The sequence below is a fragment of the Triticum aestivum genome, unplaced genomic scaffold (genome assembly GCF_018294505.1).
Source record: "Triticum aestivum cultivar Chinese Spring unplaced genomic scaffold, IWGSC CS RefSeq v2.1 scaffold9505, whole genome shotgun sequence".
In the NCBI taxonomy this organism is placed as follows: domain Eukaryota; kingdom Viridiplantae; phylum Streptophyta; class Magnoliopsida; order Poales; family Poaceae; genus Triticum; species Triticum aestivum.
Window position 1 is genome coordinate 62641 of NW_025225410.1, and position 13633 is coordinate 76273.

General features: G+C 44.6%; 1 protein-coding gene and 2 long non-coding RNA genes across 5 annotated transcripts; all 3 read left to right on the forward strand.

Moving 5' to 3' along the window:
- The first annotated feature begins 2061 nt into the window (after positions 1 to 2061).
- On the forward strand, positions 2062 to 3141 carry LOC123172166 (uncharacterized). Its single transcript, XR_006485500.1, has 3 exons — positions 2062 to 2162; positions 2265 to 2358; positions 3067 to 3141. It is a non-coding gene; the product is annotated as an uncharacterized lncRNA (long non-coding RNA).
- A 2-nt stretch (positions 3142 to 3143) lies between these two features.
- LOC123172165 (probable inactive poly [ADP-ribose] polymerase SRO2) lies at positions 3144 to 5548 on the forward strand (the record flags this gene model as incomplete). Its single annotated transcript, XM_044589180.1, has 4 exons — positions 3144 to 3355; positions 3774 to 4021; positions 4113 to 4252; positions 5137 to 5548. Coding segments are annotated over 4 exons (726 nt in total), but the record flags the coding sequence as incomplete, so codon positions are not given.
- Positions 5549 to 9029: 3481 nt separating this feature from the next.
- LOC123172167 (uncharacterized) lies at positions 9030 to 11577 on the forward strand. Of its 3 annotated transcripts, none has more exons than XR_006485503.1 (4): positions 9030 to 9390; positions 9729 to 10197; positions 11016 to 11239; positions 11320 to 11577. It is a non-coding gene; the product is annotated as an uncharacterized lncRNA (long non-coding RNA). The 3 variants fall into 3 exon arrangements; XR_006485502.1 differs by having other exon boundaries at positions 9729 to 9965; positions 10089 to 10197; positions 11016 to 11577; XR_006485501.1 differs by having other exon boundaries at positions 11016 to 11577.
- The last annotated feature ends 2056 nt before the right edge of the window (positions 11578 to 13633 follow it).

Sequence of the window (13633 nt, forward strand, 5' to 3'; positions counted from 1 at the left end):
CGCTATGTTTAAGCATGACTACAACTAGCAGGCCCTATCTTGACATGTGCAACCGGAGCGGTTGAACAGGGCCTCCAAATTCCAGGGATGCCAAAATCAGAGATTGATATTACTAGGTCAAGACATATTGCTCAAAGAAAAACAACTACTGGTCAAGTGATTAGGTGCTAATGGGCTTTTAAGAGCGAAATAAATGAAAAGGACTCGCCCTAAAATACAGGCCAACTTCACGTCTCTCTCTCCCTGTATTTTTGTTTCTCATTCACTGCATGGTTCTTAGTAGAGCAACCCCATCCCATGTGCTGCCTGCCATTCATGGTCTCCAAACTTTCACCCCTCTAAAGTTTCTACTGTCATAATTTTTGTTCTTTCTGATACATCATTAATTTGGGTAGATTCAAATTTTAAGATAAAATGTGAACTCCCTGAAAAAATATGTAGCACCGCAATAATTTATACAGATATTTTAATTTATATTTTTTAAATATAGGGCCTAATTTTGATTTTGCACAAGGCCCCGAATTTTGAAGGTACGACATCACAACTAGCTTCAGAAGAAAAGTTAGTACATGTCTCCAAACTCCATCGTGTGGACTTTGTTTCAGTTTACAACAATATATATTTATGAGGTAAAATACCATGTTATTTTTTATAAGCACAAATATAATAAGTGGAGCTTATGGCTACACCGGTGCCAAAATATTGGTCACTCGCAAAGATTAAAAGATAATGCATTGCCAGTTAAAGTAAAGAATTAACACATGCACTTTGATTAATAAATATGGAAAAAATGTCCAATGAATTAAAATTAGAAACAGTAATTCAACTATATAATAGACAAATCCAAATGCTCATGTAATGATTTGATTCTTTACTAAGGAAATTTATTAATATTCTTAATAATCTTAAAGTGATTTTGTTAGCCAGCCTAATTTGTTAATTACATTAAAAGGTCATAATTTGATGATATGTACTATTAATAATCTTTGTGCTTATTATTAATGATAGGAAGTTATGTTAATAAACATACGGTTAGCAGTATTTGCTTTGCTCTGTACCAAAGCACGGGTGTAGTCTCGGGCACTGCAACCATTATCGGTGACAGTGGGAAGGAGGACGTCCATTGTCACGGATGGGCGTCATGTTGAGAAAAGGATTTGACCTATGGGGTCTTAAAACAGGAGCGTGCAATTTTTTCTCTCCCGTTGCAACGCACGGACATTTTTGCTCTCTCCCTAATAATAAAGCACGGATTGGGTCTCCGGGTTCACCGTCGCTGCGTTTTTGCAAACAAGTCCCTCATCTTTTATGAAATCAACCCACACTCCATATGGGCATCATCAACCGGGTAGAGGAAAAAAACATGTCGTCGTCGGTCTCGCACACGAAGGAGCAGTCCGTCTCCAACACGAACACGAGTGCGAACTAAAAAAGTCTATCTGTCGCTGATTTTCCCCTCATCCCTGTCTCTTCTGATCTCTTTCACCTCTCATTGCTTTCCGCCGTCGACTGATTCCGAAAAGCGCCGCGCTCGACGCAGGTGTGCTCGCTGCCGCCGCCGCCGCGCCCCCGTCCCCCTCTCCCCGGTGCCCGTCCTCTTTCCACCGTCGCCGAATCCGGACGAGACCGGCAGGATCCGCCGCATCTCACGCCCGCGGCCCGCCGTGGCTTTCGGCGGCATCGGGGGCGCCGGTCCGCCCCCGCTCCTCCGGGGCTGGCAGAACGGCGGAGCGGCGCTCTGGTCAGGTTCCTCTGCTTCGAGGGCGGCGCGTGGGCTGATGTCGAGGGCGAGGCGGCTGTGCCTCTGCGCCGGGCGTTCCTGGACGGGAGGGTGGTCGCAGAGGCCGCGTATGGAGGCAGGGAGTTCCTGTTCGACTTCTTGTGGATGGTGCGCATCGACGCTGGCACCGCCGAGGTGGTCGCCATGGGCTGGATTGACCGCGGGGCCTGCTTCTTCCCTGTGCCAGAAAGCGGGAGGAAGAGGAAGAGGGGCGAGCATGAGCTGGGGGACGGGGCCTCGTCCGAGGTGGATGAGAGGTCCGACGAGAGCAGCGACGTGGTGGAGTCCTCAATCCAGCCTAATCTCCTGCCACTCTCAAGCACTCCCCGTGCAGCAGGCCTGATGTGTAGGCTGCCATGGCAAGGCTACATCCATGCATTCGGTACTGCTATCTCCCCCTCTCTCTCCTGATTTGCCTCTTCCATTCTCTCATTTGATTTAATCCCTTGAGCATATTTTCTTATGTATGCCTACAACATGCTAGGTGATTGTCTGATCTACCATGTGATTTGCGGTTCATGCGAAGTCATGAAATCTGGTCCGGATAGTGACATGATTTACTCTGTTTGATCAAACAGGTAGAAGCCGAAGCTGTTTTACTTTAATCTGATGAAGTCTGTGCTGCTATAAGCTAGGAAATCGAAAAATTCAACATTGGCAAGCTGGTCTTGTGCTCTTTGTCTAAAAGCATATTCTGAAAGCGAGGTTCTTATTGTGGATGTTTCAGCGTCAACCTGAATTTTCTTTAACCTACTACAGAAAGACCTTCTAGGGTGATTAGCTGCAGTACTGTGACAAATAATCAAAAAAGATCATTGTCTTCTCATTTAATATTCTAGCTGCCGGCCAAACATTGAAGGTTGCACTACAACTACTTGATTACAAGTTTTATGTGAATGTTTTTTGTACAGCTTGCACAAACTCAGTGAGATCAGGAATCATCATCTCTCACATTTTTTCTCTTCAAAGGGAGGTTTCATCTCCTACATTTTTTTCTCAGAATCAACCATGTTTCTAATCCTAACCAGAAAGTTTCCATCGCTCGGCTCGTGATGGCATGATGCCTCATTTAAATTCTCTCATGTCATGGTGTTTGTATTCAGAAAATTAATTTATGATGCCTCATTTAGATTCTCTTATGTCATTGTGTTTCTATTCAGAAAAATAAGGCATGCTTATCTTATCTCGGTGTGTTTGTGATCAGAAAATTAATTTGCTTATTTTTGCTTTTTGAGGGCTATAACAATAGATTTCATTTTTGAAAATCTGCTTCTTCCCTATTCCAGAGAGCGGGATGAAGAGGAAGAGAGGCGAGCCTGAGCTGGAGTACGGGGCCTCGTCCGGGGTGGATGAGAGGTCCAAAGAGAGCAGCGACAAGATGCAGGGCCAGCTCCTAGCCGCTGCGCGCGGCGCCGACGGGGGCAATGCCAAGTTCGCGTGGTATGGCGCTCCATCGGTGGATGTGGCCGCGGCGGCGGTGGAGTACGGGTTCGGCAGGATGAACAACCGGGTCCTTTTCCATCGCGCGCACGGCGACGACGTCCACCTCTCGCCGCCTCGGTCTCCTTATGCCAGGTCAGGTCAGAGTTCTGAATTTGTGGTTTTGATCGATGGCAAGCATGAATATAGGCATATAGCTGTAGGATAATTTATCAGACACAGTTACCAATTCAGGATCTGTTCCAAATTGCATTCATATTATCCCTCCGACCCATAATATAATTGATTCCATGTTATTTTAGCCTTTGGTTTCTATATCTTGATTCATACTCCTAGCTCAAAAATTATGGGGAAACAAGTTTGCATGAACGACAGTATTAGTTTATCTATGAATGCAGTAATTTGATTGGGTAATGGTTTGTGGAAGGGTGGAATACGAGCAAAACTAAATCATGTTTCCTGCTACCTAGAGTCCGGGTGATGAAATATGTTCTGAATGTTCTGTGAAGCAGTGCATAAAGGAACTTACGAGTATGAAATCATTTTTATGCAGTGCAATGCTAGCAAATGCAGATGAGAACGGCGAGGCGCATATCATGTTGTGCCGTGTTCTGTTGGGCCGGCCAGAGGCCATCCCGGCCGGGTCCTCCAAGCTCCACCCCAGCAGTGACAATTACGACAGTGCCATCGACAACATGCAGAATCCACAGTGGTATGTTGTTTGGGGCAAGGACATGAACATGAGGATCCTCCCAGAGTACGTCGTCAGCTTCAAGTGTCCCAACCTCCATCAGATGCAAGGTTAGTGAGTGCTCTGTCTGAATTGGTGTTGTAATTGTTCCGAGATGTGCCTGGATCTCATGTTATTATTCATTGAAATTTTGGGTTTCAGGATCATCGGGAGCGAACTCCACGCTAAAGAAGCCTTCACCGGTGGCTCATGACATGTTTCCGACGCTTCTAGCAGAGATCCAGTGGTTCATGCCATCTTCCAAGCTGCAGACATTGCAGGGGACCTACAATTGCTTCAAGGTAAATTGGTGGGGGTGCTTATTAGTATAGGGTGTGCCAATATAATAGCAATTACGGAAAGAAATCTAGAGAATTGGTCTCTGGCAGGGGGACTCTTGAGAATGGAAAACGGGGGAAGGGAGATGAGTTTGGGTGTCTTTTTTTATATATAGAAAAAGAGAGTGTGTTTTATCTGTAAGTGAAGTGTGTACGTGAAGTGCTTTTTATTGGCTAAGCCTAAATGATGAAAAAAAATAAAAAGAATCTTCCCAACCAAGCAACAAACTCTATTGATAAAAATCAACATAGTAAAAATAGTTAAAAAAATGTACATAGTTATATATTTATTCACACTTTCTAAAAACTGGTCAAATTTTCCTTAAAAACCAAAATAAAAAGTATTCACAATATTTAAAAAACATTCAAATAATGTTCTCCCTAAAAAAATCGAGTTTTAATAAAACATTCACTTTTAAAAACAAAGAAATATTCATGTTTTTCAGAAAAAAGTAAAAAATAAAAATTGATTCACAAACTATTCCAAACTAATCTTCCATCAGATAAAGAACGCTAAGAGGGCTTTTTAACGTGCAAACTTCAGACTCTGAAAATAATAATTAATGCAACTTTATTACAAATGTTAAACTATAGTGCATAATATCACATGGATAAGGATGTATATAGATGGATTTTAAAGTGAGATTCACCCATTTCCACCGTTTGTAGTCCATATTGAAAAATCTTCTAAGACTTTATTTAGAAACGGATGGGGTACTTTGTTTGTAGTCTTTGTACAACCTGCTTCGTTCAGAAGAATGTTCTATCAAAGCAACCATGTCTGATATGTTCACATGAATTCTTTCATGTGGCCGTCCCTCACATTCCTTTGCTTTCAACTATTCCAGCCAGCTGCAATGAAGTCCTCCATAGAGAAGGGTTTGCAGAAAATGATCTTGGCATCCCAGATAAGCAGGTCGGGGTCAAAGCCGGTGCCCAGGGGATTTCAATGGATCACCAACACGAGAAACTGAAATGGCAGGACCAGAAAAGATGGTCCCAGATCTCACTGCAGCCAGATGTGCAAGAACACATCAATGATCATCTGTGAGACTGTGACACTGGAATTTCGTTGATGGAGCATTACCTCTGCTATTTAGCTTCTAGAGTACAATGACTTGTATGTCCAACTATAACAGCTAGCAGCATGGTTTATCCCCTTCTGGTTGTACAATTTCTCTAGAGTGATGGCATAGGAAGAGCATGTGTATATGTTGAGGTTAGTCTTCTGATACTAATGCTCTAGATGTTCTTTGTAAACTAATGCTGCAAGTGTTTGTTTGGGACAAGACAAATAGTGTCTCAATTTTTACGAAAATGTGAATTAACTTTTATTAAAAATAAGAAAATTACCAAAATTAACCTAATTATCGATGTTTATTTAAATTGGACATAAAAATGATGCACAATGGCACATGAAGCAGATTGTGCCCTTTTTTTGCCCGGTGCAACGCACGGGCATTTGTACTAGTCTTTATCTTTACCTACTAATAAAGCAAATAGTGCTTCTGGTCGTCCGTCATAGAAATTGCCCTCGAATTTGGCATAAATTACCCGCCATGCCATCCATAAGTAACATGATTCGGATTTATTTCAAAATCACCGCGGGTTTATTTCTTACAAGGCGATACACTTATATTACACAATCCTCCGGTAGCGCAATGGCCATGGCGTCGGCCTACCACGCAGGAGACCAGCGTTCGATCCCTGGTTCCTACACCTTTTTGCCACGCAGGTCTTCCACCCTCGCGCGCTAATAGGCCGGCCCATAATTGGCTGGGGGTGGGCCTGTTTACTATTCTTTTTTTTGCTTTTTATTTCCTTATTTCTGTTTTTATTTTTTCTTATTTAAATTAATTCAGGATTTTTTAAAGAATAAAATTCCGAAAAGCTGCGGGATTTATTGAGAAGTAATAAAATATTCATGATTTCAAAATATTTTTTGCATATCATAGAAAAAATTCGGAATATCAAATAGATGTTCATGAAATAAAAAAATCATGATTTTAAAATAATAATCCAGTAGTCTGGAATTAGAAAAAAAATGTACATGGCGTGCCTCCTCCTCCTCGACGCGCTAATGGGCCGGCCCATGTGCGGCTGGTTGCGCCTGTTTTCTGTTTCGTTTTTTGCTTTTTACCTTTTTAATTCTGTTTTTGTTTTTCATTCTTTACAATCATTCAGGATTTTCAAAAGAACCAAATTTCAAAAAGCTGCGAGATTTATTGAGAAATCATAAATTGTTCATGATTTCAAAGAAAAATCGCATATCATAAAAAAAATCACAATATCAACTAGATGTTCATGAAAAAAACATGATTTTTTTTAAAAATCCAGTATTCAAAGTACATTCTGAATTAGAAAAAAAATATACATGATTTTTTTGAAATGTTTCCAAAATTAAAACAGGCCCGTAAATGATGAACAAAACGAAACATCGCCTGCGTCGAAGTTTTAATAGGGGATCTGTAGAGGTCAATTTATGATTTTATTTAGTCCCTCGCATCGGGTAAAAAAAAGGTTTCCATGTTTCGTACGACGCTGAAGCCAAAAAATATTGACACAATTTTCTATGGGTTAGTTTTTGTAACCTATATAAAATGACTAAATGTCTATTTTGCCTCCATACACAGCTATGTTTATTCTGGTACCATGGTAATTGTTATGACAACCACCGCTACGCTAGGTCAAGATTATATACATCATTCATCAGTCTAGCTTAGGTAGGGTTCATCAATGCAGTTTACTCAGCCAAAACTAATTCGTTGTGGCGCCTTAGGAAATCAAATCATGGTCAAACCATCACTTTTTTTTGAAATGACTTTTCAAAAGTCTCTTATCTCATCATGACATCACTTAGACATAGTTTTTGAAATGACATTTTAAAAGCCCTTATCTCACCTTGGCATTTTAAAAGCCATTATCTACCACTCCCGCATAGTTTGATAGTTTTTCCTCCCGTTGCAACGCACGGACATATTTGCTAGTAATAATAAAGCACGGATTGACTCCGTGGGTTCACCGTCACAATACGCTTTTTTCTCATGTCATAATACGCTTTTATAATTTGTATAGACAAAATCGTAATATAAATGAGGTGGTACTAATCTTATGTTGCACGATCGTTCAAAAAAATATTGTACGTTGACAGTGGCTGGCTTCTTCGCTCGATCCGTTTCCGGCACATCCTCGGCTGGGCCTGTCTAGCCCCATGGGCGGGCCTACGCCCACACACAAAAGACAGCCCATCAATCCTAACGCTGGTGCGGTGTGCTGCTCCTATACGGTGCAATCATCGTGTTGGATTAGTACCAGATTAGGCTAGCTTATGTGCTATATATACTACTATGTGTATTTTTTTAAATAAAAATACTCTGACCTCTTCATCAAACGATGCACACAATCATATTTATTACATTATTCAACAGAGTAGTACAAGAATGAATTCATTAATTAACACCAAGCCATCGTCCGGGCGAACTACGTCACTACACCTATTAGCTTGATGATGTGCCCCGACCATGCATGAATGCACACCATCTAATCCGATAGTCTCACCAAGTCGCCCCACGGCAAGCCGTGATTACCAACCGGTCTAGCAGATCCACACCGTGCATTGGATGCGCACGCTCCAGATCCGCCGCCGCCATTTTCCGTCGTCCCAACTTCTGGAGAGATTCATGCATTGACCTTGCCATGTACAACTACCTCGACGCCACCATGACGCTAGACATCGCCTCACCCTGAGCGCGTCCACCAACATATGTCCAACGTTGAGACCCCGCTGTGCCACACCGCCGAGATCCACCGTCGTTGATGCGGTAGATGCCACACCACACCAACTCTGGCATCGGGAACCATCCGTGCTCACCGCGCACACCCTCCATCTAATGCCCAAGATGGAACCTCCAAGAAGGTGATGACGCCATGGCGCCGCCGCCGCCGCTCATTCATGGGGAACTAGGGAGTAGTGAGGATCGGAGTTTACCTCATCGTTGCCACCAAGAAAGGGAATAACCCCCAGAGTGCCATCGACGATGTGGCCGCCGCTGTCGGCCAGAAGTTTCCCCTAGACAAGCTTCCACCCCGTCACCAACCAGGCCAACCACCAACACCTCCGAGCACGGACGCCGGAGATCTGGAGCAGCCGATGAAGAGAACCGCATGTTATGATAGTCCGCCACAGATCTGACGAGAGGGGCACCGGGAACCACCTCACGCCACGACCGTCGTCCACTAGGACCTTCTGCCCAAGCAGCCAAGGAAATCTGGCCGACCGATCCGACAAACGCCCACCACCGGCAGAAGGACGCCGCCCTGCCATGTCCCATGTCGCCGACTGCCGAGTGAAGAGAAATGAACCTTGGCAGCACTGGCGTGGGCCGAGCTTTGCCTGGCCGCACCCTCTGGTGGCGGCAAGGGAGAGGGAGAGAGAGAATTGTTGTTGAACTACTAGAATTTTTATGACCCGTTGCAACGCACGGGCATGTTTGCTAGTCTATTCCCTAATAATAAAGCACGGATTGACTCCGTGGGTTCACCATCACAATACGCTTCTCCCCATGAATTTACGCTTTCAGTTTTTTCACCTATATTATTTTCTACATCCGAGGTGGTACTATTTCATCCAAAAACGTTTAATTCCAGAATTTTATCCGTTCACGTGTGGGCCGCTTGCCCTGTCTGCTTCGCTATCGCTGGCCCGACTCCCTCTCTATCATCGGCCCGTGTTGTAAAAAAACGTTTCGCTGTTTACTCCTCTCACCCATCTCCTTCTTTGACCCACACACGAACAAGCTAGGGTTGGAGCCGCCGCCCCTCCGGCCTGCCCGCCGGAGCTCCGTCCGCCACTCTTCTCCATCTTCTCCCCCACCTCTACTCCCCCAGGCCCAACTATGGTGGATGACATGCCCGCCGGCGCTCCATACTCCCCTCTTCTCCATCTTGCCCCTCGCCATCTCCCTCCTCACTCCCTGTTCCGCCCCCACCCCTACTGCTGCAGGCTCAACCATGGTGGTCAACATGGGGATGTGAGCGTGCACAGGCAGCGTTGGTGGACAAGAGATGCGTAGAGGATCTCAAGTGCTGCAGACGCTGGCGAGGTGAGTGATGATGCTTCTTCCTATTGGCTACAGAGGCAGATTTAGGGTCAGGTTTGATTTGTTTGTGTTCCGGTAATTGTTGAAGGTGAGAATGATATTACACGGTTGATGGAGCGCAAGTAGCACAAGTTAATCATGTGCATTGCCCATTATTGAATATCAGGTTCAATGTTCTTGATGTCTTATTTGAGCTGTTACTCATTACTTTTTTAATCAGGTACAATAGTCAATGCATCGCTACTTCCATGTATACAATGGAAATAATTGTGTAGACATATGCATTCTTCCAAATTGCAGTTTACATGGGGTAAACGATCATGTTGGTCTCTATGCTGCAGATATTCCAAAATAAAGGAGGCGGCTAGAGGAAGCATTGGAGGCCAAGTTCAGCAGCAACGGTCAGTTGTCGTCCGTGGCCGGATGACGACATCTGTAAAGGAATGAGGGTGGTCGGAGACCGACAACAGGGGGCTACTAAACTAGGCAAGCTACCATCACTCCATTATCCCCGGAGATCGTTTGGTGATGTCTGTTGCATCACATTATGGACTGGAGGCGCGGACTGCCCCGCGCAAGTAGGTTATGTGCTTGAGATGACTGAATGTCCGATAATACCATAAACCTTCAGCGAGCAGTGGCTCCAAACTCCATCCCCTGATCTCAAGATAGCTCTATTAAATCTCTTGATGGTATAACAGGGCATTGGCAGGAATTCTTGATGATTGAGGAAATTATGGCAGGCATTCTTGATGGTATATTAAATCTTGGTTTGATGGGTACTTTTGTGAAGAAACTATTGAGTCCCAGGTATTGTGATTCTTGCAACTCTTATCTTTTTCATGTTCTGCGTCTGACTGAATCTAAATTCTTTTTGGGAATACGCAGGAGACCTACACGCCCATATATTAAGAAAGACAGAAAGAACAAGTTTTTATGACTGAATCTAATGCATGGTTAAGCATTTTGTTTTCCATTACATCTGATCCGATTCCAATGCTTGCTTAGTTGTTAGGACAAATGAATCCAGATGGTTGTAATGAGTAATAAGATGAGCAAGGTGCGGGGGCAGTGTTCTGGCTAGAGTATTTTAGAGTCCACATTATTGCTGCTACCTCTACTCTCCTCTGCCATTTGGTAACTAATGACAACGCAGCAGCTGCGTGGTTCACGGTTTAGGGAATCTCGATTGCAAGTGCCTATACGATGTTCTTCTGCCCATCTAAATTCCACATGTTATGTGAGTGGTACAGCCGCATGAATTCGCAATATGTATTTCGGCCTGGTTCAAAGGAGCAGTCTGGCAATATGAGCATTTGTACAAACTATCTAGGACATCAAGTTCACTTGGGTCCGCTTATTTACCTACAAACTACAGATGAGACCCACTAGATCAATTAGTGCCATCTCCAGATTTCTATCATCATGTTGCTTCGTTTATCTGCATAAGTTCCACTTGGAGTTGCATGCATTAAACATAGTGTTTTTTTAGTGGGCATCAGACTTGGTTCAGATGGCTTTTGTTGTGAAAGAAGAGTTTGGTTCACATGTGGCTTTTGTTTTGAAAGAAAAGTTATCTTTCTAAAGATCTGTACTCTGAATCCTACATCTTTTGTCATATTTTTTAGGCCTGATGAGTATTACACGGCATGAGAAATTCAAGAATTGAATGAGAAGAGTGAAGACGACTAGCAGGTTGGGTTCTCTAAGGAATGCCCATACGAACTCGCTATGGCGAGGATGACTCAATGAATGGACATGTCGATCATGCTCAGCCAGTTGCGCAGTTAGAAGTTGGAATCGAACCCGAAAAGTTTGTGGAGTCCGTGCTGACAACCCTACCACCTGGGAGGTAGGAACTACCTTTTCTCCCTATTTTGATATGCAAGATTGAATATTAAGGCATTATTTGAAATCTATTTACCGAGGCAGAGACATGAGAAGAACTATTTTTTCTCCTGTTGCAACACACTGGCCGAAGGTTACAAGTGTGCAAACCCGTATTGTTGTTTATAAAGATGGAATTTATTAGTCGTTTTTGGCTATCGAATTGGTGATGCAATCCGTCCCCACATCTGTGTCTTCACCACTTCGTCCTCCCGCACAATCAGCAGAACAGAGCAGCTGCAGCGATTTGGCCATTCATCTCTTCGAGTGATTCAAACCTAGGAAGCCTGCTACTTGCACAAGCAACATGGTAAGAAGTTTCGGTTTTCTCACTAATGCACCTCAATTGGTAAGGATAGATGAATGTCAGTTTGCTTTATGTTGGTTTTCTAATTTCTACATATTCCTTTCTTACAGACTCTTCCTTCAAGGAAATCTAATTATCTAGGTATATGGAAAGGAGGCAAATTATGTAACTATTTGGGCGTATTCATGCTCTGCTATGCAGATTGAGGAGAAAGAGTTATTTTATTGTGATGATGATTAATTTTTTCATCTTGTGATCTTCTTTGCTCAAGTCAGCCTACATATGTTATCTGTTTGTGTCCCGGAGCGCGGCTGCGGCGAGGGGCTGCACGGCGTGGAAGTTGGGGAGGAGGAGCGCCACGGCGAGGGTGGAGGCGAGCATGATGAGCGGCAGGAAGAGCCCGCCGTGGCGCGCCAGGGGGAGGGTGACGTCTGTGACGCCCTCGATTCAATCGTACACTAATCATACACGCAAATGTTTACGATCAAGATCAAGGACTCACGGGAAGATATCACAACACAACTCTAGACACAAAATAAAATAATACAAGCTTTATATTACAAGCCAGGGGCCTCGGGGGCTCGAATACATAAGCTCGAAAACACAAGAGTCAGCGGAAGCAACAATATCTGAATACAGACAGGAGTTAGACAAGTTTTCCTTAAGAAGGCTAGCACAAAAGTAGCAACGATCGAAAAGGCAAGGCCTCCTGCCTGGGAGCCTCCTAACTACTCCTGGTCGTCGGCGGTCTTCACGTAGTAGTAGGCATCGACGGTGGCATCTGGCTCCTGGGCTCCGACATCTGGTTGCATCAACCGGAAAGAAGAAGAAAGGGGGAAACAGGGAAGCAAAGCAACCGTGAGTACTCATCCAAAGTACTCGCAAGCAAGGATCTACACTACATATGCAACATTATCAAAGGAAGGATATATATGTGGACTGGGCTGCAGAAATGCCAGAATAGAGAGAAGGCCTAGTCCTATCGAAGAGTAGCATCTTTTGGAAACCACCATCTTGCAACAACCGGAGAGAGTAGAGTAGCATAAAGTAAAGTAGTAGAAGTGTTATCAACCTCGGCCGGAGATCCTTTCTCGACTCCCTGCGAGACAGGCATCCCAGAGCCATACTATCCGGTTATCATCACAATCAAATCCTCATCACCATCCAGTTCTCATCACAAGTATCCAGTTCTAGTTGTATCGATCGGGATACAACTCCAAGTGTCCGTTACCGTAGGACAGGCTATCGATAGATGTTTTCTTCCCTGCAGGGGTGCACCAACTTACCCACCACGCTCGATTGACTCCGGTCGGACACACTTTCCAGGGTCATGCCCGGCCTCGGCCAAACAATACGCCGCAACCCGACCTAGACTTAACAGAGAGGTCAGCACGCCGGACTAAACCTATGCCCCCAGGGGTCATGGGCCATCTCCCCGGAAACTCCTGCACGTTGCGTACGCGGCCGGTGAGCAGACCTAGCTACCTCCTTCAACAAGGCAGGCGCTTGCGCAGTCCAACCCGGCGCGCGCCACTCAGTCGCTGACGTCTATTAAGCTTTGGCTGATGTATACGACGCAGAACGCCCATACTATGCCCACGTGATGGTTAGTGCTATCAGGCCAGAGGCCCCTCGGATCAAATATCCAAATCGTAGTGGATTAGGAACGCGCGGTAACAAGCAGAGACTCACGAAAGAGGTGACCCCGTTGCCCCGTCTCGAGGACTTGCGGCAAGGGCTAAGAATGCCCGGCCACGCCTCGTAATTATCTCACGGGCACCTTCCAGGTCAACCCGTCTCCACATCTCTTTCCAAGTAACAGTTGTAAAGTCCAAGTATCAGTGTGTCCAAACATCAAGAGGAAAACCCAAGGAATCACCCTCGGTGGGTTCCACTCAATGTAATCATCAAGGTGAACGTAGAGGAATCACCCTCGAGGTTCACACTTGAGGGGTTGCACGACAGAGTCGTATCGGAAGTGGTTAAGGAGGAAATCACCCTCGATGACCACGACCGAATAGCTACACTACAGGTTAACATCAGAAGTGCTGT